Source organism: Alexandromys fortis, unplaced genomic scaffold (genome assembly GCF_014885135.2).
Source record: "Alexandromys fortis isolate MF-2015 unplaced genomic scaffold, M_Fortis_MF-2015_v1.1 scaffold_59, whole genome shotgun sequence".
Lineage (NCBI taxonomy): Eukaryota > Metazoa > Chordata > Mammalia > Rodentia > Cricetidae > Alexandromys > Alexandromys fortis.
In genome coordinates this window covers 8,225,484-8,251,347 of record NW_026067943.1, presented here as the reverse complement: position 1 = coordinate 8,251,347, position 25,864 = coordinate 8,225,484, and the positions used below count along the sequence as shown (strand labels likewise).

The 25,864-nt window shown below is 43.7% G+C and overlaps 1 protein-coding gene across 1 annotated transcript; it reads left to right on the top strand.

Moving 5' to 3' along the window:
• Positions 1-1,699: 1,699 nt before the first annotated feature.
• On the top strand, positions 1,700-24,049 carry Znf25 (zinc finger protein 25). Its single transcript, XM_050148581.1, has 6 exons — positions 1,700-1,849; positions 3,715-3,804; positions 18,944-19,070; positions 19,618-19,713; positions 20,432-20,495; positions 20,951-24,049. Exons 2-6 carry the CDS (start codon positions 3,790-3,792, stop codon positions 22,011-22,013), a joined length of 1,365 nt encoding a protein of 454 aa, XP_050004538.1. The 5' UTR covers positions 1,700-1,849; positions 3,715-3,789; the 3' UTR covers positions 22,014-24,049.
• The last annotated feature ends 1,815 nt before the right edge of the window (positions 24,050-25,864 follow it).

The window sequence follows — 25,864 nt, the reverse complement described above, 5'->3', positions numbered from 1 at the left end:
GTATGGAGTTTACAGACATCCAGTCCCCATCAACCAAAGGGCTATGTGTGTCATCAGATAGAATCTGAGGCTTACAGCCAAGATTTTCCCACTTGGTGCTAATCTACCTGATGCTTTCACCAATGTATTTAAGTATCCTGACTTAGACTCCTTTTGTTCCATTATAAAGGCTTTGAGATGGACTAGAGAGATGGATCAGAGGTTAAGAGCACTGGGTCCTCTTCCAGAGGACCAGGGTTCAGTTCTCAGCACCACTTTATGGCTCACAACTGATCATAATTCTCTCTCGGTCGGGGGATCAGATGTCCCCCTTCTAGCCTCATCATACATGGCACGCACGGTACACAAACATACATGCAGGCAAAACACCCATATACATAAAATAAAATAGCTCCATGAAGCTGCTTCCACGTTAGAACATGAAGTTTGGAGTACCCTAAATCTGTGCTCCAGGACCAGTATCACTAAATTTGGTTCCAAAGTCATCTTTTTCTTATCCCCTTTGAGGCAAGAGCTGTGTTTCTGTGTCAATTACCCCGAATCTTGCAGGCTGTTTGTTCTCACAGTACCATTGTCTCCTTTTGATTGTTTTATTGAGACAGGGTTTCTCTGTGTAGCCCTGGCTGTCCTAGAACCCGCTCTGGAGACCAGGCTGGCCTCAAACTCAGACATACACCTTTCTACGCTGGGAGTAAGGGCCCATTGCCACCTGGCAGTACCATCTTCTCTTAAGTTAGCCCTTTGAGGACTAGTGGGTGAGCCTGGCTTCTTAGGGCTGCTAGGGCTCAGCCTTTGCTCCTAAAAGCTCTGACACCATACAAACGTATAATACATACATTTTTATGAGTAGCAATTGTAATTTTCTTATGAAAGATTTAATATTTCTAAAGTTAAGTACATTGCAAACTGAAGTTATCAGTTATCAACAAGTTGTTTTACATATTCAGTATGTCCGTAGTGAGATGGTAACAATGACATCTGTATCAGTTGGATAAGGCTTTAAAATTCTTAGGGAAGTAACGTGTAAGACACTTTACGTGGTGTCTGGTTTTTGGTTTATATATACTATACACACACACACACACACACACACACACACGCACACACACACACATTTAGTTTCTCACGTTTTGTGTTCTCATTTACATTTGAAAGCTAGCAACCCTAGGACAAAACGGTGAGATCTCTGGGTGTACAATCGCACTTGGTTTCAACTACATACGCTACCCCCCAATACACGCTGCACGGCCCCAGACAGCATCTGTCTTCCCTCCCAGGGTGTCAATTGCATGCTCAATCATTCCCTTAAAGACCAGGCCTGAGGGGAAGCGGCGCAGCATTCCTCAGTGAGGCACTCGGCGCCAAACTTCATAATGTGATCCAATATGGAGTCGTCGCGGAGGCTGCTGGAAAGCGTAGTTCCCCGCGAAGGGTCGTTCGGCGCATGGGCGGAGCCCTCGTCTGTCACCCGCGGAAATTTTGTCTTCCGCCTAGGGGGTTCTGGGGACCTGGGGCGGGGTGGTGGTGGTGGTGGTAACAGCGCTGCGGCACCCCCGACCTGGGGACCTCGGTGTGCGGCGGGTGCTGCGGGCGAGCACAGAGGGGAAGGAGCCGCGGAGGCGGCGGGCGCGGCGGGCGGGGCGCGGGGAGGGGCGGGCGCGGGAGCGGAGGGGAGGGGAAGGGAGGGCAGGGCAGCGGCGGGAGGCCGGCCTGAGCCGCAGCCCAAGTGACGTGGCGCCCACTCGCGGCTTTCTCGTCTGCCCGCCACGTCAGCGTCCGCCCGCTTCTAAGCCACCCCCGAACGTCTGCAGCGGAGACCGCGGGACTCCCTGACACCGCTGTCACCGAGGTGAGACTCGCCCGGGGCGCGCGGAGCAGGGCAGCCGTGCAGAGTGCCGAGGAGCAGCTGGACGGGATGCTTCCCGATTGCCCGCGCTGGGTCCTTTCATCTCGGCCTCCGGTGGCGGTCACAGAGGAGGCTATTCCGTTTACCCAGGACCTGCGGGTGCCTTACTCCTCTATTGTTTCACTCTGTGGTTGCCGCCTGTTCCTGGCAGGCAGTCACGTCTGCAGTCGCTTTCTGCTCAGCGACTGAGAACGTAGCGATGAAGCATACTTGATCATATCTGGAGTCTTCTATTTCTCTTTGAACCTCCTCTCGATCCCTTAGTGTGAACGATTAATTGAGGCTCTCCCTACATCCCTCAACCAGCCTTTGTTAGACTGTTGAGCAGTTATTTGGAAGAACAGTCTTACTTTTAGAAACACCTTTCAATATTAAATTGCACTGAGAAGCTGAATGTCGTATTCGCCCTCAAAGAGAATAGAAATGAGATTGGGCGGACGGGGGTGGGGGGTGGGAGGGGGGTGAGCAATCTGCTCCTGAAGCTCCAGACTAGTTTGGAGCTGTTGAGCCTCACGCATCAGCCTTGGGAATGTGTGTGCCACCGTGTCTAGCAGAGACAATTTTTTTTTCCTTAAAAGATGAAAATTGTAGTTCATTTATATTCTCAGTTATGAAGGCGATTTCCTAATGCGGATGATTGGCCTATTTGTATCTGATCTTATTACCTTACACTTACATATTAGGCATTTTGTAAGCACCCTGTTGGCTGGATTTGAGCACTTCGTTTCTTTAACTGTATCCACAATATGTATGCCTGTTTAGGGACTATGGTGCTAAAATTGTTGTCCAGTTAATAACTTTTTTTGAAACAAGGTCTCACTATATATTCCAAGCTGGTCTAGCTCTCAGTGTGTAGCTTAAACTGGCCTTGTTCTTGTCAGCCCTCTGCCTCCACCTTTCCATGATGGGTTAAAGTGTGCATCACCACATCTGGCTTCAAATTGATATTTTGAGGGTTGATTTGTTTCTAAACTAGATTTGGGAGCCATGTCAAAGTTCATTGAGACTTGATTAAAATTTTCCCCAGATTTAGGCTATCTGGGGGATAATCAATTACAGGGGTCTAGACGTGTGTTCCTGTGTCAAGACTGACTCAAGGTTGCTGGAAGGGTTGTTCACAATTACCTAATTCCTCTCATTTTAAAGATAACAACTTTGAGCTGGGCGGTGGTGGTACACACCTTTAATCCCAGCACTTGGGGTGCAGAGGCAGGTGGATCTCTGTGAGTTCAAGGCCAGCCTGGTCTACAAAGCGAGTTCCAGGACAGCTAGGACTGTTGCACAGTGAAACCCTGTCTGGGGATGGGGGTGGAGAGAGATAATAGCATTGAAACTGGCTCCCTATATTAGCAGCTGACCCTGCAACAGAACAAAAGACAAAATGTATCCTATGTAACTGAGAATGTATCATTTGTAAGATTCTTGAAGAAGTGTTTTATTTTCTTTTGTGCTCAGAGAAAATGTAATTTAGGCAGAAGAAATGTCTCATGTTTGAAAGTTTTGAAATGACTTTCTAACCTGGGAGAGGTTGTAATATTAACAGAAAAAATGTTGTCTCCAACATAAACACTTACAGTTCTCAGTGTGCCCCTTTGAAATTAATCTGTTATTCAGTGTTTAAGTATTCATCAAACAGACAGTTGAAATGTTTAGATTTAGTAAAAGAAAAAAATGTCTCAGACTCATCAAGATTGTGTTAGAATATGAGTAGAGAGGTGAGTGTTACTTCATGGTCGTCCTTCTGAACTGATCAAAAGGACAGCCTCTCTGTAGACAGTACTAAAACGTTGTGTGTAAACTTCTCACAGGAGTCCTGGAGCTGTGGCATACCGTTTCTTATGACTTCACTCTCCCAACTTTAAAGGGTAGAAACACAACCGAAAATGAACAAGTTCAAGGTGAGTAACTTAATTTGTTTAACTCTATGTGTGCACACACACGTTCAGGGAGGTTTTTCCAAAGAGATTCTGTGGGGTTGGAGAATGGACTCAGTGGTTAAAAGCAGCTGTTGCTCTTGTGGAGGACCCTGGTTTGATCCCCAGCACCCATGTGCTGTCTCAAAATCATTCGTGACTCCAGTCCTAGAGGATTCAGTGCCCTCTTCTGACCTCCACAGGCATTTGCATGATGCACAGTCATACATATATGCACGCAAAACACTCATACACATAAAATAATAAAATAAATCTTTACAAAGTGAATCTCTGTATTAAACTAGGAAAGTATGACTGGTTTAAAATCTCCTTCAGGGTTGAATAAAACAGTAGCTATCAAAGTATGGTCTGCAGAGCCCAAGCGCCCTCAGCCTCTTTCAAGGGATCTGGTAATGTCAAAGGTCATATTATGAATGCTCAAATTGCATGTGTTCTACTAGTGTGAAGGCAATAAGAGATTGATGACTGTCCTGCATGCTTGGAAAGAATGAGGGTGATGGAAGGGGACAGTTGAGGAAAGAGTGCATCCGTCGAGAAGCAGAAGATGTGAGTTATGCTGACAAATGAAAAGTAGTGTACCTTTTTGGTACATATTATTATACAGTGTTTACATATTAAATGTATTGTGGTGGGAGCAAAGTTCTTTCCTATTTCCTTGCTGAAATTTCATCCCAGATACACTTTCCCTACAATACTTGTGCCACAGGAAGTCGGCATTCTGCTTTGAACGTAGAGTTCTTTAGAGCAGTGGTTCCTCACCTTCCTAAGCCCCCCTTTAATCCAGCTCCTGGGGTTGTGCAGTCCCCCACCCTGAACTTACTTTCCTTACTACTCTATAGCTGCAATTCTGCTACTGTTATGAATCGTAATGTAAATATCTGTGTTTTCCAATGGTCTTAGGTGACCCCCATGAAAGGATTGTTTGCCCCCCCCGAAGGATCATGACCCACAGGTTGAAAACCACTTTATTTAACTTTCAACGTAGCATGGAAGTTTAGACCTTGCAAAAATAGGACAGTAACACAGATTTATTATCATTGGATTTTTGCAAAGAGCCAAGTAAAAGATTTCTACTTTCTGTAAGAATATCTTCAGTGGAACAGTAAAAAGTTACTTTTTGATATTAAAAGATAATGAGAACACACTTTCCTGATTCCTTTTCATACTTTACATTCACATACATCCTTAATGCTACTGTAAAAGTTGCTGATTTTGTTAGCCCTTGACCATTAAGTGCACATCTTTGTAACACTGTGTGATGGAATGGGAGGTTCACATAACGCCCTTCTGCTAATCCTGAACTGTAGCGATTGGTGCCCTAGGGCAAGCACTTATTTGATTTTTATGCAAATATCTTGACAGTTTTCCATGGAATATCTTTTATATTTGAAAGAATTTGCAGAAAACTATAGTTATTGAGAATTAACAGAGTCTCACTGTGTAGCTCTGGCTTGACAGGAACTCACAGAGATCTTCCTGTTTCTGCCCTGGTAGTGCTAGGATTGAGGTGTGTGCCACCACAAGACCAGCAACAAACTGTTTCTTAATCTTATGAAAGTCTGTCACTTCCAGGAAAACAACCGCTAGTATTTTTGTTTCTTTTTGCTGATTTTAAAATTTGATTAATGTGTAAATTAGAATATTGGAAAATGTATGACCTCCATAATGAACTGAACGTAACAACTTCCTAAAGAATTTTCTGACTAGGTCACTTATGTTGTTAACAAATATGATTTTAAAAATAAATGTAAAATTTGTCAGTATTTGACTAACATTTCTGAAATACGTTCAGTGGTGGAGTCAAGCAGTTTGAAAGCAAAGTAAAAAAACAGATCTTGTGTTTATTAGGGAATGCTGTTCTCAAATGTAATAATTGAGGAGACGCCTGAATTTAATAAGAGGGAGCTAATTGGAAATCAAGAATACCATTACAAAACCACAGCACTCAAGTCAGAAGGAATGAGAGACAGCTTATTCTGGAGCAAAATATGATTGGCTGTGGCTCAGGAACGTAGACTCCAGTTATCTCAAATACCATGTCCCAGGTTGATGACAATTTAATGAAGTTTTTGTAATGACAGAAGAAAGTTATAAAACAAGGTGTCTTAAAATAATAAGTGAAAGCCTCAGAGTGTCAGGTTACAGTGAAGCCCCCAATACTGTCTCATGACATCCTTGCATGGATGGAAGCTGGGGGTCTGTTTGTATGTTCCAAAGGGAGTTTTAACAAGGAGGGATGTCGGGTCAAACACAAAGGATAGAGACGGATGGCTGTTAAGAAGGCTGAAGATAGTCCAAGGTAGTTTGGCTTTGGACTAGTAATGTCCTAGGGCTTCATATATGAGAGGATGCAGTCACTCAGTCAGTAGACTCTTTAGCGCAGGTGCAGCCCCTTTCCTGGGCACTTTAGTTGATAGTTCTCCTTTGGTTAAGTAAGCATCACATTCTGTGCGTGCAGAGGACAAATGCTGTTTGATGTCCTTGATGGCAGAGAGACTGATTCCTAAGATCTGGTACAGGCAAGACTGAGTAGGCAGGGATGCCATCTTCAGGAGAGAGATCTGGTTGGTAAAGTCATTACGGAAGCAGTTTCTGAATCAAATCTACTGGCCACCATGAGCTGGATCCGACCCCTCCCCCGTCTCTTACATAACACATGCTTTGACATAAAATAGGAATGTTATAGCTAAACTTAAAATGACCAAGGACACAGTGTGGCCTTGTTACATTATACACCCTTTAGCTGCACTCCCAACGATCAGGCCATGCCCTCTTTTTGCTCCCTCTCTGGGACAGAGTTGACACATGAATTCACAGAAACCCTGATTGCACTATGTGTAAGTTCAAACCAGAAAAAAAAAATCCCAGCACAAAGACAGGAAAATGGACTCAAAGTCCCACCCCTAACCAAGATCTATTTGCAACTGAAGCCTGCTGGGAGAGGGAAATCCCTTTTCTCCAGTGGAGTGTTGCTGAGTTGCTGTCCACACTCCGGGCAGGTCCCATGACCTGGCATAGTTGGCCAGCACAAAGCTGATTCCATGGCAGGGTTTTTGTATGATTTTTTTGTTTTGTTTTGATTTTTTTGTCAGACTGGTTTTGTTTTTGTTTTGTTTTAATTTTCATTCGAGGAGAGAGACAATTACAGTGTAATTTGGCTAAGAAGAGTAAACCTGAATCTCTGGATATCCTTACAAGGATGAACTGTGTTAAAGTTACTTTGAGATAGAAGTCTGCATCTGTCAGAGAGCTTGTCAGAGCCTTTAACTTGCATCGTAACATTTCAAGAATATTTTTTAAAGAACTCTTTGATAATTTGATGCAACATCTTTTGATCAGGTTCACTCCTGTCCCCAACTCCTCCCAGATCCACTTCCACTTCCATACCCACCCAACTTTGTGTCCTCATTAAAAAGAATACCATTTGAGTGAGTACATCCCATGGTCCTCTTTTTGGGTCTGGCTTACCTCACTCAGGATAGTGTTTTCTATTTCTGTCCATTTGTATGCAAAATTCAAGAAGTCCTTGTTTTTACTGCTGAGTAGTACTCTAATATGTATATATTCCATACTTTCTTCATCCATTCTTCCATTGTAGGGCATCTCGGTTGTTTCCAGGTTCTGGCTATTACAAACAATGCTGCTATGAACATAGTTGAGCATATACTTTTGTTGTATGATAGGGTATCTCTTGGGTATATTCCCAAGAGTGGTATTGCTGGGTCCAGGGGTAGGTTGATCCCAAATTTCCTGAGAAAACGCCACACTGCTTTCCAAAGTGGTTGCACAAGTTTGCATTCCATTCCCACCAGCAATGGATGAGTGTACCCCTTTCTCCACAACCTCTCCAGCAAAGGCTATCATTGGTGTTTTTGATTTTAGCCATTCTGACCGGTGTAAGATGGTATCTTAAAGTTGTCTTGATTTGCATTTCCTGATCGCTAAGGAAGTTGAGCATGATCTTAAGTGTCTTTTGGCCATTTGAACTTCTTCTGTTGAGAATTCTCTGTTCAGCTCAGTGCCCCGTTTTATAATTTGGTTTCTAGCCATAAATAAAGGACATTGAGCCTATAATTAGTGATCCTAGAGAAGCTAAATAAGAAGGTGAATCCAAAGAAAAACATATAGGCATCCTCCTGAATATTAACCTTCATCAGGCGATGAAAGGAGACAGAGACAGAGACCCACATTGGAGCACCAGACTGAAATCTCAAGGTCCAAATCAGGAGCAGAAGGAGAGAGAGCACGATCAAGGAACTCAGGACCACGAGGGGTGCACCCACACACTGAGACAATGGGGATATTCTATTGGGAACTCACCAAGGCCAGCTGGCCTGGGTCTGAAAAAACATGGGATAAAAGCGGACTTGCTGAACATAGCGGACAATGAGGACTACTGAGAACTCAAGAACAATGGCAAATGGGTTTTTGATCCTACTGCACGTATTGGCTTTGTGGGAGCCTAGGCAGTTTGGATGCTCACCTTACTAGACCTGGATGGAGGTGGGTGGTCCTTGGACTTCCCACAGGGCAGGGAACCCTGATTGCTCTTTGGGCTGATGAGGAAGGGGGACTCGATGGGGGAGGGGGAGGGAAATGGGAGGCGGCGGGGAGGAGGCAGAAATCTTTAATAAATAAATAAATTTTAAAAAAAAGAATACCATTAAGTCCAATATACGTTGATATATGTCGCCTTCCACTGGAGCCAGACTACCTATAAGGAACCATATCTTTTTTGTTTGTTTGTTTGTTTGTTTTTCGAGACAGGGTTTCTCTGTGGTTTTGGAGCCTGTCCTGGAACTAGCTCTTGTAGACCAGGCTGGTCTTGTAGACCACCACCCGGCCTGGAACCATATCTTTTTAAAAATGTTCTTCGGTGGTAGCACACGCCTTTTAACCCCAGTGCTCAGGAGGCAGAGGCAGATGGATCTCTGTGAGTCTGAAGCCAGCCTGGTCTACAGAGCTAGTTCCAGGACAGCCAGGAATACACAGAGAAACTGTCTTAAAACACCCTTCCCACCCCTCCCCAAAACAAAACAAAACTGTCTTCCTCCATCCAGGTCTAGTAAGGTGAGCATCCAAACTACCTAGGTTCCCACAAAGCCAGTACGTGCAGTAGGATCAAAAACCCATTGTCATTGTTCTTGAGTTCTCAGTAGTCCTCATTGTCCGCTATGTTCAGCAAGTCCGGTTTTATCCCAGGCATTTTCAGACCCAGGCCAGCTGGCCTTGGTGAGTTTCGAATAGAACATCCCCATTGTCTCAGTGTGTGGGTGTACCCCTCGTGGTCCTGAGTTCCTTGCTCGTGCTCTCTCTCCATCTGCTCCTGATTTGGACCTTGAGATTTCTGTCTGGTGCTCCAATGTGGGTCTCTGTCTCTGTCTCCTTTCATCGCCTGATGAAGGTTAATATTTAGGAGGATGCCTATATGTTTTTCTTTGGGTTTTCCTTCTTATTTAGCTTCTATAGAATCACTAATTATAGACTCAATGTCCTTTATTTATGGTTAGGGTGGTCCTTGGACTTCCCACAGGGCAGGGAACCCTGATTGCTCTTTGGGCTGACGAGAGAGGGGGGCTTGATTGCGAGAGGGGGAGGGAAATGGGAGGCGGTGGTGGGGAAGAGACAGAAATCTTAAATAAATAAATTTAAAATAAAACTGTTCTTCCTTCCCCCAGCAGCTATCAGTTGACAATAACTTCTCAGCTAGGGGTGGGGCTTCACACCCATCCCCTCCCTAGGCTGGCATTTCATCTGGCGGTAGTTTGCACAGGTCTTGCACGTACTGTCACAACCACTGTAGATTCATCTGTGTCCCTACGTGTCTGGAGAACACCATTGAATTGTAGTTTTTATCCACTGCCTCTGGCACTGCAGTCTCTCCATTGGTCCCTGAGACTTGGGAGAAAGGGGTGCAATGACCTGTCCAGTTAGGTCGGAGCATGCTGTAGTCTCTTATTGTGGGTCTGTGTTAATCACCAGAAGAAGCTTCTCTGCTGGTGGACTGAGAGATTCCTTAATCTATGGGTGTAGTGAAAAAACCTAGTGGGTAGTTTATTGCTATGTCCATTAGCAGAGTAATAGTGATAGGTTCTTCTCTAGTGCCTATAACCTAGCCGGCAACTGTTTTCCAATTCTGTTAATGGTACCAGGTATGAGTTCTGCGTTGTGAAGCAGGCCTTAAAACTAGTTGGTTCTCCCATAGCATTTGTGATGCTATTGTACCAGTCAGCATATCTGCCAGGACAATCATTACTGGGGCTCAGTAAGATGACTGGTGATCTTTCATTGTACATAGAAACTTCCAGGACTATGACAGCTAGCCAGCAGGGATGCAGCTTTCCGGGTTGGTAGCAGCTTGATTCATCCATGTCTTAGGACTCAAGTATATGCTACCTTCAGTAATAGAGTCCTACCATCAAGTTCTGTGGGTAACCAAGAGTCGTGGCAATAGCCTGTAATATTTGGGTTGTCTGTGAGACCCCACTGACCAAAAGCTAAAAAATCCTGGTTCTAGGATTTTTATTTGATAGCCTATTGTATCTGGAAAAGGGATTGTACTTATTACAGAATGACTCCACTTAAACTCCTTGCATATATGATTTATATGCTTATTATTTAGAAAGCTTCTGTCGAGTTTTACATATTGCTTTTCAAATGCATTTAGTGTAGGCTATCCCTCTCCATATGCACCCCCCTATGCTGCCCTCCTCTTCCCCACCCAACTTAACTCTTCCTGTTCCATTATTCCTCTTTCTCCCCTCATTCCACTTGTGTTCTGTTCCCCTTCTCTCGAACCACCCACCGCATGGCATCTTACTAGTTTCCTGCCTTCTGTAGGAATTTTGAGCACACATCTAAGGACTCCGAGCTCACCTGCACATCACGAGAGAAAACGTGTGACATTGGTCTTTTTTGGTGTAGGTTACTTCAGTCAGAATGATTATGTCCAGCTCTGTTTATTTATCTTCAAATTTCGTTCTTTCCGGCTGAATAACATTCCATTGTGTGTATGTACCACATTTGCATTTTCTGCTCATCATATGATGGACATTGGACTGTTTCCATCACTGGCTGTGGTGAACACGGCAGCAGTGGGCGCGAATGAGTGCACCTCTGTAGTAAGACAGAGCATCCTTTAATTGTGTGCCCAAGAATGGCACAGCTGGAGCACATGGCAGATACTCTTCTAGCTCTTCGATGCGCCTCTGCACTGATTTCCATAATGGACGCACCCTTTTCACTCCCGCCGGCAGTGAGCAAGTGGCTCCCTTTCTACTTTATTGTCCTTTGCTCCTTGATCTTATCTATTCTGATGGGAGAAGATGAAATCTCAAAGTAATTTTAATTTGTGTTTCCCTGTACTAAGGATGATGAATTTTTTTTTAAAGAAACTATTTCTCCACCATTTGTATTTCATCTTTTGAGAATTCTTTTTAGTTCCGTACCCCATTTTTAAAACCAGATTGTTTTCTTGGTATTTATCTATTTATTAGTTCTTTGTATACGCTAATCGTCTGTCAGATGCATAGCTGGTAAGGACTTTTGCTCATTCCATAGGCTGTCTCTTTACTTGGATGGTGTTGTCCTTTGCCTAAAAAAGTTTTAGTTTCTCGTGGCCCCATTTGTCATTTGTTAGTATTAATGCTTGTGCTGTCGGAGTCCGGGGAGAAAGTGTTTTCCTGTGCCTGTAAGGTGAAGCATATTCCATACTTTTATCTTTAATAAGATGCAGGTCTCCCATTGGGGTCCTTGGTCCGTTTGGAGTTGAGTTTTATACAGAGTGAGAAATAAGAATATGGTTTTATTCTTCTCCATGGAGCTATCTGTTAAACCAGCACCATTTGTTGAAGATGCTGTCCTTTCTCGGGTGTATATTTTGGGCTTCTTTGTAAAGAAAAAAAATCACGAAATAAGTATATGAGGCCATTTTTTAAAAAAATATTTATTTATTTATTTATTTATTTATTTATTTATTTATACAATATTCTGTCTGTGTGTATGTCTGCAGGCCAGAAGAGGGCACCAGACCTCATTACAGATGGTTATGAGCCACCATGTTGTTGCTGGGAATTGAACTCAGGACCTTTGGTAGAGCAGGCAATGCTCTTAACCTCTGAGACATCTCTCCAGCCCCCAGAAAAGCTCATTCTTCTTCATAAAACAGTTAAAATAATATGTATGGATACTATCCCTTCCAGGAGATGGAACATATTCTCTTCCTTCTTGTCAAGACTAGAGTAGACTTTTGGTTTGTTTTCAAGTGATAGCATATAATAAAGAAAAATAGCTATAAAGGAAAAACTGGCATATATTCTCAAATGAGTGCCCATCCCCAGTGCACCATGTGTCCCCTGTAATAGTGAATGAGTGCATGTCCCCAGTGCACCACGTGTCCCCTGTAATAGTGAATGAGTGCCCATCCCCAGTGCACCACGTGTCCCCTGTAATAGTGAGTGAGTGCACGTCCCCATTGCACCATGTGATGAAAGGACATTCTTCTCTGAACCCGTGAAGCTATGAAGATGATTCCCAAGTTGTAATGCAGACCCAAGATGTTGGGGATGCTAGAGCTGTGAAATGCCTACTGAGGAAAAGGGTAAGTCTATATTGGAGCCAACTCAAAAGAGAGTTTATATGTGCAGCAGGCAGCAGAGCTGAAGGGCAGGGCTTTGGGAACCCGTGCGAGTCCATCGTGCATCCTAGATCCTGGACATGGAGCCGAAGCATTCGGTGTTTTTCCTGCTAGGTTTCTGTCTTGCTTCCATCAGCTTTCCTTGATACATTTCCTCCCTACATTATGGAATAGGAATGTTCACCCTGTACCATTGTATGTTGGAAGTATGACCTTGTTTTTAGTGTTGTAAGGACCCATAGCTTGAGTCTCGGGGGAGACTTTGAACTTAAATATTGTTGGGACTGTTAAAGACTATGAGGACTTTTGAAGGTGGACTGGGTGCATTTTGCATTCTAAGATCATGATGGTTTATATCACTTAAAATGATATGTTTGACTCTCAAGTTCACAAGCGGTGAAGTTGTGGTGTTTAATATCGTCCACTTGGTGGGATTTATAACTACAATGGAAATGTGCCCCCACTCACGTTTGTGAAGGACTTTAAGATCAGGCTAATGACAGAGCAGAGAGGTGTGAGTGGTACCGCCCCACGGGCTGCAGCCCTGGGCAGGATGAAAACAGGGTGAACGTGAGCTTTCATTACCCTGCACTTCTGGGCTGCAGATTGTGTAGGTAGGCAGCTGCTCAAGCCCTGCTGCTGCGGCCTTGCCTCCATGATGGACTGTGCACCCTCAAACCTGGAGCCACAGGAAACTCGTCCTTCTATGAGCGTCTTTCTTCAGATGTTTTTATCACAGCCAAGTAACTAATGCAGTTCTGACTAGTACTCGTCAGAATTGTTATCAAAGTCAAGAACAGGGCCATGGCAGTAAGCCAGGGCTCACACAGCACTTGTTCGTCTTCAACATTCCAAAACTAAGTAAAAACTCACAACTGAAAATTGGGGGAAAGACTGTCAGAGATGTGACAAGTTTGAAACTTGAAAGTAGATAGCATGAATTTTTCAAAAACAATTTTTCAAAATTGTTTTAGCCACCATAATCCCTCTCCTTTTTGATGTACTAGGGCTAAGGGCATTAAGGTCAAATGGAATTTAGTTAGTTACATGTTTCTTAGTTTTGGAAACTTTACCATGTTTCAAAAACATCTTGCCAGGGGAACCAAACTGAGTAATCCGTGTATAAGAACTGTCTTAGGTCTGTTTGTGACGTTATAAGGAAAGACCTGAAACAGGCCAACTTACACAGAACAGAAATGACTTCCTCACTGTTTCAGAAGGGGTGCGGCAGACCTGTGGGAGATGGTGTATCTTTCCTGGCAGCTGTGTCCTCCCGTGGGTAGAGCAGAAGAGGGTGAGCTTTACCCCTCCCTGTTTAATAAGATCCGCAGTCACACCCGTGAGGGTCGTGCCAGCATAGCTCCTGAGTTCCTACCGGCCTTATCTTGGCATTCTATCACATTAGGGATTAAATTTTAACATACTAATTACATATGTACAAAGATACATAACATAGCAAACACTCTATAAATGATCACTGAATTTTTTTTTTGTTAATCTGTAACCTCAGTGTTTAAGGCTTAGGTTTAAAAAAAGAAAGTCCATCTGCCTCTTTGATGGAGTCCACATCAACTCAAGAAGTATCTCCCAGCTGACTGAAACAAATTTCTGTGCAAGTTTAGTTAAATAGATTTATATTTAAGTTACTAAACAGCATTCAAAAATGAAAAAGTATAAATGTACATTTTTAAAAGATTTGTTTATTTACTTTATTGTATATGGGTGTTTTATCTACATGTATGTCTGCACACCAGAAGAGGGCATAGGATCCCATGGGAGTCAAGTTATGGATGGCTGTGAGCTGTAATGTGGATGCTGGGAATTGAACTCAGGACCTCTAGGAGAGCAGCCAGTGCCCTTAACCATCTCTCCAGCTCCTAGATTTACATTTTTGGTTCTGCTCCATCTCTAGTTAATTTTTGTATAAAGTTTTAAGTTATGGGTTGAGGTCATTTCTTACAGCAGCAATTGTCAGTTCCCCCACCCCCCACGTCCTCTTCCTCGTCTGTGATAACCTTTCTCCTATCCCCATGTCTTCTTTCCCCCACTTAATGTACGACTGAAACTTTGAAACACTTCCAAATGCAATCATAGGTAATGGTTTCCTGGGCAGGACTCCAGTAGCTCAGGAAAGAAATGCATCACACTGAGCTAAAAATTTCTGCACAGCAAAGGGCAACGATTACCAGACTGAAGTCACGGCCTGCATAATGGGAGAAAAATCTTTGTTGGCTCTTCATGTAACAGGAATTAATATCTAGAATATATAAAGACCCAAAAAGTTGAACATAATATTTAATTATTAGTAAAAATAATTTAATAAATACACAAAATTTGCTTGCAAATGGAGAACTACAAATGGCTAGTATATATGTGAAAAAATGTTCAACATGTTTGGTCATTTGGGAAATGTAAATTCAATTTTTTAGCAAGTTAATTCGTGTTTTTTGAAAAAGGCTTTCATTATAACATAAACTGAGTTTACCTCAAACTTATAGGTATTGGTCAGCCTCACTTCCTGTGTGCTGGCAAAACCACATCCATTTTAGAATTAGTTTGACAATTATAAAATGCCCTGTAAAAATTGAATTGGAATTGCATTAAATATACCGATTGGTCTAAGATTGGCACGGTAGTCTTCTGAGCTTTTCCTTCATTGTTATATGATTTTCTTTATATAGGCCATGCACATATTTAGTTGGATTAACACTTAAGTATCTAATGGTTGTATTTCATAGAAATACATACTTAAAACAATATTGACCTTAGTTAACTCAATTATTAATCATAGAAACTGTTTTGACGATTCTGTGATGTTGTCCACAGAAATGAAAATTATCTACAAAGAGAAATAGTTTTATTTATCCTTTTGTAATCTTTATATTTTCTGTTGATTTAGCACTGGCTATGATTTCTGTCTAGGATGCTGCTAGACTAGGAATACTGAGAGCAGACTTACTTGTTTGTCCCCCTTAAGGGGAAAGGTTTTAGTTATTCATGAGTGTCTCAGTGAGTGCAGGTCGTATAGAAACATCTTTGATCAAATTAAGGAAGTCCCCTCTGCGTCAGTTTGCTGTCACGATAACAAATACCCTGTCAGCTTAGAGGGAAAATGGGTTGTTTCGGCTCATGGTTTCAGAGGTGCTAGTCTGTGGTCAGTTGTCTCAGCTGGGTTTATTTATGCCTGTCACAAACCACGACACCACGGTAGGAGTCATGAGGTAGCGGGGAGAAACTTCGTATAACTATGACTAAGGGACCAGGGCTCTACAGTGCTCCTCAGTGACACACACCCAGGGACCTGACGATGTCTGTCTAGGCTCTCTAAGGATTCTGTCAGCTTCCCAACAAGCCTCGAAACCTACGGACTTTCAAAGGACACTTATAAAGCAAACCTTGGCACCACCACCTCCTAGTTTTTACAGTTTCTGTTTTTCATGATGAACATGTTTGTTTGTTTTGGAGACAGGGTTTCTCTGTGTAGTCCTGGCTGTCTTGGAACTCACTCTGTAGGCCAGGCTGGCCTGGAACTCACAGAGATCCACCTGCCTCTGCCTCCTGAGGGCGGGGATCTTCTGAGATGATGGTCCTGCTTATCTTTTTGAGTTAGTAGTCAGAGGCAATGCCTTCCACGGACACTAGAGCACTGAGTCAGAGTTGTTCTAGGTCAACTCTAGTCAGAGTTGTTCTAGGATGCTGTCAGCTTTACAGATTCTGTATTCAGGCTGCTCAGATCTGAGGCTGATTTTCTCTAGTGAATTCTATGTTGCTTGTTTTTAAATTTTTGAAATGTATATACAGTGTTAGGTTTCATTTTTATCATTTTCAAGCAAAAATTGTTAGGTTGATCCCACCACTCATGGTTCTCCCTGTTGAAATAAGAGCGGCAGGGCTGCGTCCCCGGCACCCGGCCGCCCGCATGGCTAGCTTATGCCCGAAATAATTACACGGAAACTGTATTCTTTCAAACACTGCCTGGCCCGGCTAGGTCCAGTTTCTTATTGGCTAGCTCTTACATATTGTTCTAACCCATTTCTAATATTCTGTGTAGCCCATGAGCTGGCTTACCAGAGAGGATCTTAACCTGCGTCTGTCTGGAGTGGGAGCATCATGGCGACTCACTCACTCAGCTTCTTTTTCCCAGAAATCTCCTCTGTTTTCTCCACCCACCTAAGGGTGGGCCTTATCAAGGGGCCTAGGCAGTTTCTTTATTAATAAGAAATCACTCCCACATCATCTCCCCATTCCCGATGACATCCTGCTTAGCACCCCTCCATCCTACCCCATAGCTTCCTTTCTGCTCTCAGGGTGTGTGTCCTAAGTCTCCCCTCTAAACACCTTTTCTCCCCTGCTTAGGCTCTTTCCCAGCTTCCCAGCCTACACCCGCAATCATACTCAATGTAAATGGATAAACACCGTAAGCTAATGTCATAGCTTGCTATCTAGTGCTGTGCTAAAAACACTGACCAAAACAAACTTAAGGAAGAAAGGATTTATTTGGTGTACACTTCCAAGACACAGTCCAGCATTGAGGGAAGTCAGCTCAGGAACTCAAGCAGGAACTTAGAGGCCGAAACTGAAGCAGAGGCCATAGGAGAACCCAACTTACTGGCTTGCTCAGTTTGCCTTCTTATACACCTAGGACCACCTTCCCAGGGATTTTTAGGAATACATAACTTACTTTTCTAACAGAAGAATAGACTTTTGAACCAACGCTTGAGCTATCTTCTCATACTACCTCATAATAAAATCAACTTTTATTGTGATTTGACCATGAATAAAATAAATTCCTAGAAGCCAGGGCGATAGTTTAGTTGGTAAAGCGCTTGCCAGGTAGCTCTGAGGACTTGAGTTTGATGCCTTGTACCCATGTAGAAAGCTGGGTGTGTTGATAATGTTTCTGTTGCTGTGATACAACACCATGACCAAAAGCAACCCGTGGAATAAAGAGTTTACTTGGGCTTATGGCTACAGAGAAACAAGAGTCCATGGTGGTTGGGAAACGTGTAAGCAAACAGCATACATACGCTGGAGCAGGATGCTGAGGGTTCCAGCCTCAAACACAAGCATGAAACAGAGCATGAACTGGAAGTAGGTGAAGCTATGCTTCCTTCAGGAGGACCACACCACTGTCACACCACCGAAACCTCCAGAGCAGCGCCACCAGCTAGGAGCCACCTTCAGTGGCCCAAGTGAGAAGCCCTGTCTCACAGAAAACAAAAACCCAAAGTAAAACAAAAACAAGATGGACACACATGCACATGATCCTTGAAGCCTAACCCCAGTGACACACCTCCTCCAGCTATGCCACACCTCCTAGACCTCCCTGATCAGGACCACCAACTGGGGACCAAGTGTTCAAATGCCAGAGCCTATGGGGACAGTCTCCTTCAAACTACTGCAGGGAGGATCATAGAGCAAGAGACACAGTCTCAGTCTCTGGCCCCCATGCATGCACACACATGTGCACACGTACCCCTGCACACAAAAGCTGTATTATACTTCTTGGTTTCACTGTGTCTGCGATGCTGTGCACACTGCCCACATCACGGTCGTGTTTCATGTGCCCCATTGGTTTAGTTTTCTCTGTAGCTGACTGATCTACTCCTATAACTACTGCACACTCTGTCTCACCAGTGGCTCCCATTGTCTGCGTTTGTATCTGCAAAGTGGGCGAGCATCACCAAAATGTCTAAGGCGATCCACACGATGTAAAATGGAGGAATATCTGCTCACATGTTCCTCTTATGTAAATAAGCTTAAGTTTGAAAAGTGATGTAAGCCCTTTGATTCACCAACTTGGACTTTGATAGAATTGTATTTTGGTCTGTCATTGGTGTCCTGTCTATGGTGAGGGGACATTTGTGTCTCCCCTGGGAAAGTTCATGAACAGATAGATGTAAATACATGTGACATGAGGTCTGTTACATTATGTGCAAAACATGCTTTGTTGGCTGTGTCCTCTTCCCTGACTTCTTAAGTGAATCGACTCGGTTCTATAGCCAGCTCTCACTCTGTGTGACTTCCATTTTCCTATAGTTGTTGTTCCTCACACTTCATCTCATTGCTGCTTATGAACTCTTTCTTTCTAGTTTGTATTGGATGGTTTGACCACCTTATAAAATCTAACAGCTATTACACAGCAGATAGCTGTCACCATCTGAACGCCTTGTGTCCTGAACATACGTCTGCCGTAGATCTGCTGCAATACGGACATTAGGGATCTATTATCTTTGCCTCTTGTCAAAAGAGAAATTCCTTGACAAAATGCGTAATTGCTATCCAGGGTGACTATGAAGAGGCCACTCAGCGCTAGTTTAGTACTCTAGTCTTTTCTTTATTTCTCTTGTCCTGGGGTTGGACTCAGGGCCTCACAAATGCTAAGCCAGTGCTCTGCTGTTGTCCTACCTCCCAACCTTGTGCCTTCCTCCCCAGTCACTTCAGACTGAACTGGAATTGTTGTTTCAGGGACCCGTGACGTTAAGGGATGTTACTGTGGAATTCACCAAGGCAGAATGGAAGTTACTGACCCCTGCTCAGAAGTCGCTTTACAAGAATGTGATGCTGGAGAACTATCGTCACCTGGTCTCTGTGGGTGAGAAAATTTCCTCATCTATAACTACAGTTGTTTCCATTTCCTCTCCCGTTGGCTGGACCACCTAAAGTCTCTGTAAGTCAAGTGATACTTTGTTTCACGATTCATAGTTAATCTGTTTGGGAATACCTGAGAAAATATGTGTGTTTCTGCCACTTCATTTACAGAAGAAATTTGTGGCTGGGTGGTGGTGACACACGCCTTTAATCCCAGCATTTGGCTGGCAGAAGCAGGTGGATCTCTGTAAAGTCAAGGCCAGCCTGGTCTACAAGAGCTAGTTGCAGGACAGGCTCTAAAGCTTCTGAGAAACCCTGTCTTGAAAATCCCCCACCACTAAGGAAAGAAAGAGAGAAAGAGAGAGAGAGAGAGAGAGAGAGAGAGAGAGAGAGAGAGAGAGAGAGAGAGAGAGAGAGAAAAGGAAAGAAAGGGAGGAAGAAAAAGAAAGGAAGAAAGAATAACTTGTGAAGCACAAGCAAGATCCTCACTGCTTGTCTGAAACTGTACCTCACCTCCAAGGAAACTATGTCATCTCCTGTCTCTTTAATAGGTTACCGTGTGATTAGGCCGAGTGTGATCTCCAAGCTGAGGAAAGGAAAAGAGCCATGGGTATTAGAAAGAGAACTTCCAAATCGAAACCGTGCTGGTGCGTTTGAAAAAATTCATGTTGCATGTGACCCTTTGAAATATTTGTCAAGATTCTCTTTAGAAACAGTTTCTCGGGAATCTCCCTAAGTTCTAGAAATGATTAAAGATACTGCCTACATATGTTTGAATCCCACAACGCACCAATTTTTCTTCTCTCCATGGAAAGACCTGCAGCATGGTCTCATGGCCAGCTGCTGCCTGCTGCAGCCACTCGGGATCCTGCAGCCAACTGTGTGGAAAGCAAAAGCCTAGAAAACAGCGATAGTCCTTAGCACATGAGGAGATTGGTGTTGTGAGAACTTCACTTTTAGTCTCCAGATTGCTCTGGACACATGAAGAAATCTCCATACAGCTCTGCGGTCTGCTGCTTACAGTGATACCGGTCCACTTACGTTTTCCTGTGTGGTTTCTGTTGTCCCTGGTCGACTGCAATCTGGAGATAGTAAATGGAAAATTCCAGAAATCCACAATTCATAAAATTTAAGCCCCATGCCATTCTGAGCAGCATGGTGGGTAGTCTTGCTGTTGGTCACTAGCACAGATCTAGATGACCCCCCCCCCCTGCTGACCCTCTAGAATAACAAACAAGGAAAACTGTCAGCAATGGTTTAGGGGAAAATTTCATTTAAGAGTGCTTTCATCTTTTCATACTTGCCTGAGGACTAAGAATCAACCTTTGACCATAATGGTGTGTTAAAATCTTGATTCCTTTGTAGACAAGCGAGGGAAGGCTGCTGACCCCAGAGCCAAACACCAGGAACATGAGGCTGGAAATGCAAGGCAAGTTCAAGAATTAATGTGAAGGATAGAAGCTTTGTGAGGAAGAATAGTCTTGTTTGGAATGCTGGGAATGGGAGTGAGGTTGTTGATTAATGAAATGTCGTTAAACAGGCACTGGAGTGAATCCCAAAGATTATGACCCAAACAGGCATGCCTCCCTGAGGGGTGTGGTTTAGGATCAAGAGAGCCAAACTGTATAGTTATCTTTTCCTTTTTCTGAACTATGCACTAAGGGAGGCTTACAGTACAGTGTGGCCATTAGGAAACCCCGGGACTTCAGGAGAAGCCTCATTCTGTACCGTGTTAAGTCGTGGTGTAGATCAGTGTTCACAGTGGAGAAAGCCCTAGGAACCTGACGAACAGGATTAGTGAAGTCTTCATCAAAGTTATCCAGAGATGCACAGCACCGAAAAAGCTTTGAAATCCTATTAACGAATTGGGAACTTTCCCTCTAGGAAAGGAGAACTCAACCGACGTCGGAAAACTGCCACCCATGAAAGCTACGACTGCGGCGAATGCGGAAAGTCCTTCTGCCGGAAGTCTTCCCTCGCCGTGCACCAGGAAACACACACCAAGAAGTCCTATAAGTGTGACAAATGTGGGCAATCCTTCTATACAAATGAAGAGCTCACGGTTCATCAGAAAGTTCACACCCGAGAGAAAACCTACGCGTGTAAAGAATGTAACAAAATCTTCTACCACTTATCATCCCTCACTCGACACCTGAGAATCCACGCGGGGGAGAAACCCTACGAATGTAGCCAGTGTGAGAAATCGTTCTACCAGAAGCCACACCTCATGGAACATCAGAAAACACACACCGGGGAGAAACCTTTTGAGTGTAAGGAGTGTGGGAAGTTCTTCTATGTGAAGGCGTACCTCCTGGTGCACCAAAAGACACACACAGGGGAAAAACCTTTTGAGTGTAAGGAGTGTGGGAAGTTCTTTTCCCAAAAGTCACACCTCACAGTCCATCAGAGGACCCACACAGGGGAGAAACCCTATAAATGTAAGGAGTGCGGGAAGCTCTTCTCTAGGAATTCACACCTCAAAACACACCAGAGAACGCACACAGGCGAGAAGCCCTACAAGTGTAAGGAATGTGGCAACTGCTTCTACCAGAAGTCAGCCCTCACTGTGCACCAGCGAACCCACACTGGGGAGAAGCCCTTTGAATGCAGTCAGTGTGGGAAAACCTTTTACTATAAGTCAGACCTCACCAAACACGAGAGGAAACACAGCGGGGAGAAGCCCTATGAGTGTACGGAGTGTGGCAAATCCTTCTCTGTAAACTCAGTCCTCAGGCTACACGAAAGGACTCACACGGGAGAGAAGCCCTATGAGTGTGACATATGTGGGAAGTCCTTTTCTCAGAAGTCACATTTTGTCATACACCAGAGGAAGCACACGGGGGAGAGGCCCTATGAGTGCCAGGAGTGTGGGGAAAACTTTATCCAGAGGTCACAACTCACCACACATCAGAAGACACATGCCAAGAAAGGGAAAACTTCCAAGTAGCCTGAGTTCGGGGTTCCTGCCATAGTTCATCCTTCTGATGTAATCCACACAGAAGGAGAACCGTCTAAGTAATGAGGAATGTTTATCTTTTCCGTATAGAATTATCAGCACGTGTATAGAAGGAATTCTGTGGTGTTATTAGGAAGACCTTTACAATGTGGCTGATTTTTATAGACATCAGGTGACAGAAACTGTAGACATGAGAGATAAAACGGGGCAGAAATCAAGTAAGTGAGTGTCCGGAAGTTCTGTCCTAGCATCAGGCACCACACATCCCAAGTACACAGTGAGGACCTCCCATGGGTGTCCGAGCCCTCAAGAGGCTCTTCACACAGTTGCACTTAAAAAGATCAAGGGGGATTAGTGCACAGATTGCAGCGGATATGGAAGCCTTACCAGGAGCACATCCCTCACTGAGTTTTCTTTATACTAATACTTTGATCATAGCTAGGTAGGCATTTTCAGTATTTGAAATATTTTTAAGAAAAACGAAAGGAATTTATCCTGAAGGCAGCGGTCACGCTGTGAATCACGTTGCCAGTTCCAAGACTGATTTTCCTTCCTAAAGAAACAACGAAACCAGAAACCAACAAATACCACACATATCAAACTATTTAGAGAGCTAAAATAATCAGGAAACACCACTAAACAGCGGCGTGTTTTTGATATGTAGAATGTAGGTGTGTATGTGGGTATCTACAAAACACATTTGTACATGTGTAACCTGCCCGTGGGACTCATTGGTTCTCGTGCCTAAGCTCAGTAGCTAGAATGTGTGGGAACACTTGCACATCAGCAGTGATCTCCATTGATAGTGTTGTTACTGTAACCTCCGTTGCTGTATACTTTAAACACATCGTGTATCTTTTCATCTACTTCCCGGCACTTACAAATGGGTTCAGACATTGTTACTAAGTGGACCCTTCAGAAGACAGTTAAACTCCTTTGTGATTTTTCCAGCTATATGGTGATCAGCTGAACTTTGGGTTGGAGATGCAGCCGAAGCAGTCTGAGCTTATCTTACTGTAGATCTTGTAGAGCGGTGGTACTTGTGTTTGTATTTTGTATGAAAAATACCTCATTGTTTTCTCTTCTCTTTCTGGGTAGCGGAGGCAACATGGCCTGTGGCTAAAACTGAGATTCTAGGCTCCTACTACCTTGACCCAGACCCCAGCATGGCCATGCCATGCAACTTCACTGTGCCTCAGCTTCACTTCCTGTGAGAGCAACGGCAGTGGCACCCTAATATTGCCTTGAGGTTGAAATAGGTTGGCATTTTAAAGCACTCAGAACAGTGTCTGTGAAATGTAAACACTCGACATTCGGTAATATTCTCATTAATTTGTATATCCTGAATCATACATTGGAAGGTTGGCCGCCCACCACCTATAGCCCACCTTGTTGCTGATAGTGCCTTGACTTGATCTGGCTGTGTGTCTACCCACGGTGGCTCAGGAGCAGATCCATGAACCATGGTCCATCCGCCAGATCCACAACCCATCCTTATAGCCTCTAAGCTGAGATTGCGTTTTTATTACTCAATTATTGCAAGAATGAAATGTTTTGTGACTCATGAAGGTGGCACGAAACAAAATGCCAGTGTCTCTGAATGAAGCACTTTGAAAACACTAATCCAAACCCATTTGCTTACCCTCTGCCTGTGGCTGCCCTCACACTGCTGGCGGAGCTGAGTAACAGAGGCAGACCACATGGCTGATAGAGCCCAAGACATTGATGACCCAGCACTTTATCACACAGGTTCCTGTTACTCCGGGCTGCACACCCTGCAGCGGGTCCCGAGCCTACTCTTATAAGTGTTCTGTTTATTAAACATGGTGCAGCAGTATATGGGTGGGTGACTTCTGTGTAGTATATTTATTTCGTGCATTGTATTTATATGTGGAAAAAGCCTAGGCTTAGAAGTATTTTTCCCAAAGAAATGTGATTTTTTTTTACTTACTGATTTGTTACACTAAAACAATTTCCTGATGAAATGTAACAAATATATGAAATAAACATTATGTCAATTAAATTGAACTAAATTTTCAATTGTTCTTTTCCCTTGACATTCATTTATTTTCTTCCAAGGCAATGGCTAGTTTTTCTAATATCATTTATCATTTTCTAACTAGCTCATAAAACATGGTATCTATGTAATTTATTAGTATTTGTGTGTATGTGTGTGTGTGTGTGTGAGAGAGAGAGAGAGAGAGAGAGAGAGAGAGAGAGAGAGAGAGAGAGAGAGAGAGAGAGAGAGAGATTTCTTAGCCTAGTCAACTCAGCCTGCCACTGGTTGGATGAAGCCAGCCAAATGACAGACTCTAGCCAGTGCCAGGGCTTATGGAAGAAATAGCTCAGTTTATGCACAAAGAAATAAGAAATGAATTTAAACTCTTAAGTTTTGAGTATGTAGAAGTGAAACATGAAGAAAACTGTGAATCACGTTATTGCTGGATGGCTAGTCTCTCGCTTTACTGGGGTGGTTCGGGGTATCTGTGGCCCCCAGGAGTTTGCCAGCATTTAAGCCATGGGTAGTCTCTTGCTTTACAAGGGTGGTCTGGGATATCTTTGGCACTCAGGAGTTTGCCAGCATCTATGCCATGGCTGGTCTGTGGCTTTCCAGGGATGGTCTGGGATATCTGGCACTCACGAGTTTATTAGCATTTATGCCGTCGATTCTGATTTATAAGAAGAGCTTGCCCAAGTGTACCCTTATGAATGAAAAGCAATATTGTTCAAGTTAGATTATCACCCCTGCGTTTATCTAGATCTTGAAATTGTAGAGCAAAAATACCGCCCCCCAATGTCCAGAATTTTAAAGTAAATATTGGGAAGAGAAAATATTGGGAGTAGTCACTGGTAGGTTGCCCATGTCCCAGGGGATGTCACCATGTCCATCTGCACATGGGCAGCACTAATTAGACTCAGCAGATGATTGTCTAAAGTAATTAAGAAGTTGGGAGGGAGATGTGCTGGAAGGAGGCAGAGAGAGTTGGAGGAAAGGAGTGGAGTTAAAGGGGTAAAGGTATGTTGTATATATGTATCAAATTTTCAAACAATAAAACCTGACGGTAGATTTTATCTAAAAGGTTCAACATGTAGCAAGATCTTGCGGGAGGAGATGTGTCACTGAGGGTGGGCTTTGAGGTTTCAAAAGGCTGGCACCGTTCCTACCGTGTCTCCCTGCCTCCTACTTGTGGGTCGGCTGTTCCTGTGGCCACGCCTTTGCTCCTCATGGACTCTAACACCTTGGAATTGTACACCCAATTAAACCTTTGTTTTTCTATAACGAAAATGAAATGGCTCTGGGTTTTGTCACACTACTAGAAAACTAAGACAACCTGCCTCCTAAAAACTTTCAAACGAAAGGTTGGAGAGACGGCTCAGTGTTCAAGAGCGCTTGCTGCTCTTCCAGAGAACCTGGATTCAGTTTCCCTGAACCCACATGGTGGATCACAACCATCTGTAACTCCAGTTCCAGGAGATCTAATGTGCTCCACAGGCACCAGGAATATGCATTTTGCACATACATGCAGGCAAAACACTCATACACATAAAATAAATCTAATTAAAAAATACAAACAAGTAGGGTATGATGCCTACATCATGACTCCCAGGACAGCCAGATCTACACAGTGAGATGTGGTTATAACAAACAAAAACAACCGATTTGAGCTCAATGGAATAGTGAAGTCCCCTGCCTCATCTGAATTTCTATTAAGATCTGTCCCCAATTTGCCCTCAACAACCAAAACTCATGGCTTGAATTTGGTACATTCAACCCTGCCATCTTGTGGGACCTCAACAACTCCCTCCAAGGCAAAGGCCAGAGGTTAAAGGTTCTCTAGCTC

Bases quoted from the DNA above. Each gene is read 5' to 3' on its own strand.
- Znf25 (XM_050148581.1), top strand. The intron at 19,071-19,617 runs GTGAGAAAATTT...TCTCTTTAATAG, and splicing joins TCGTCACCTGGTCTCTGTGG to GTTACCGTGTGATTAGGCCG. The intron at 19,714-20,431 runs GTGCGTTTGAAA...ATTCCTTTGTAG, and splicing joins TCCAAATCGAAACCGTGCTG to ACAAGCGAGGGAAGGCTGCT.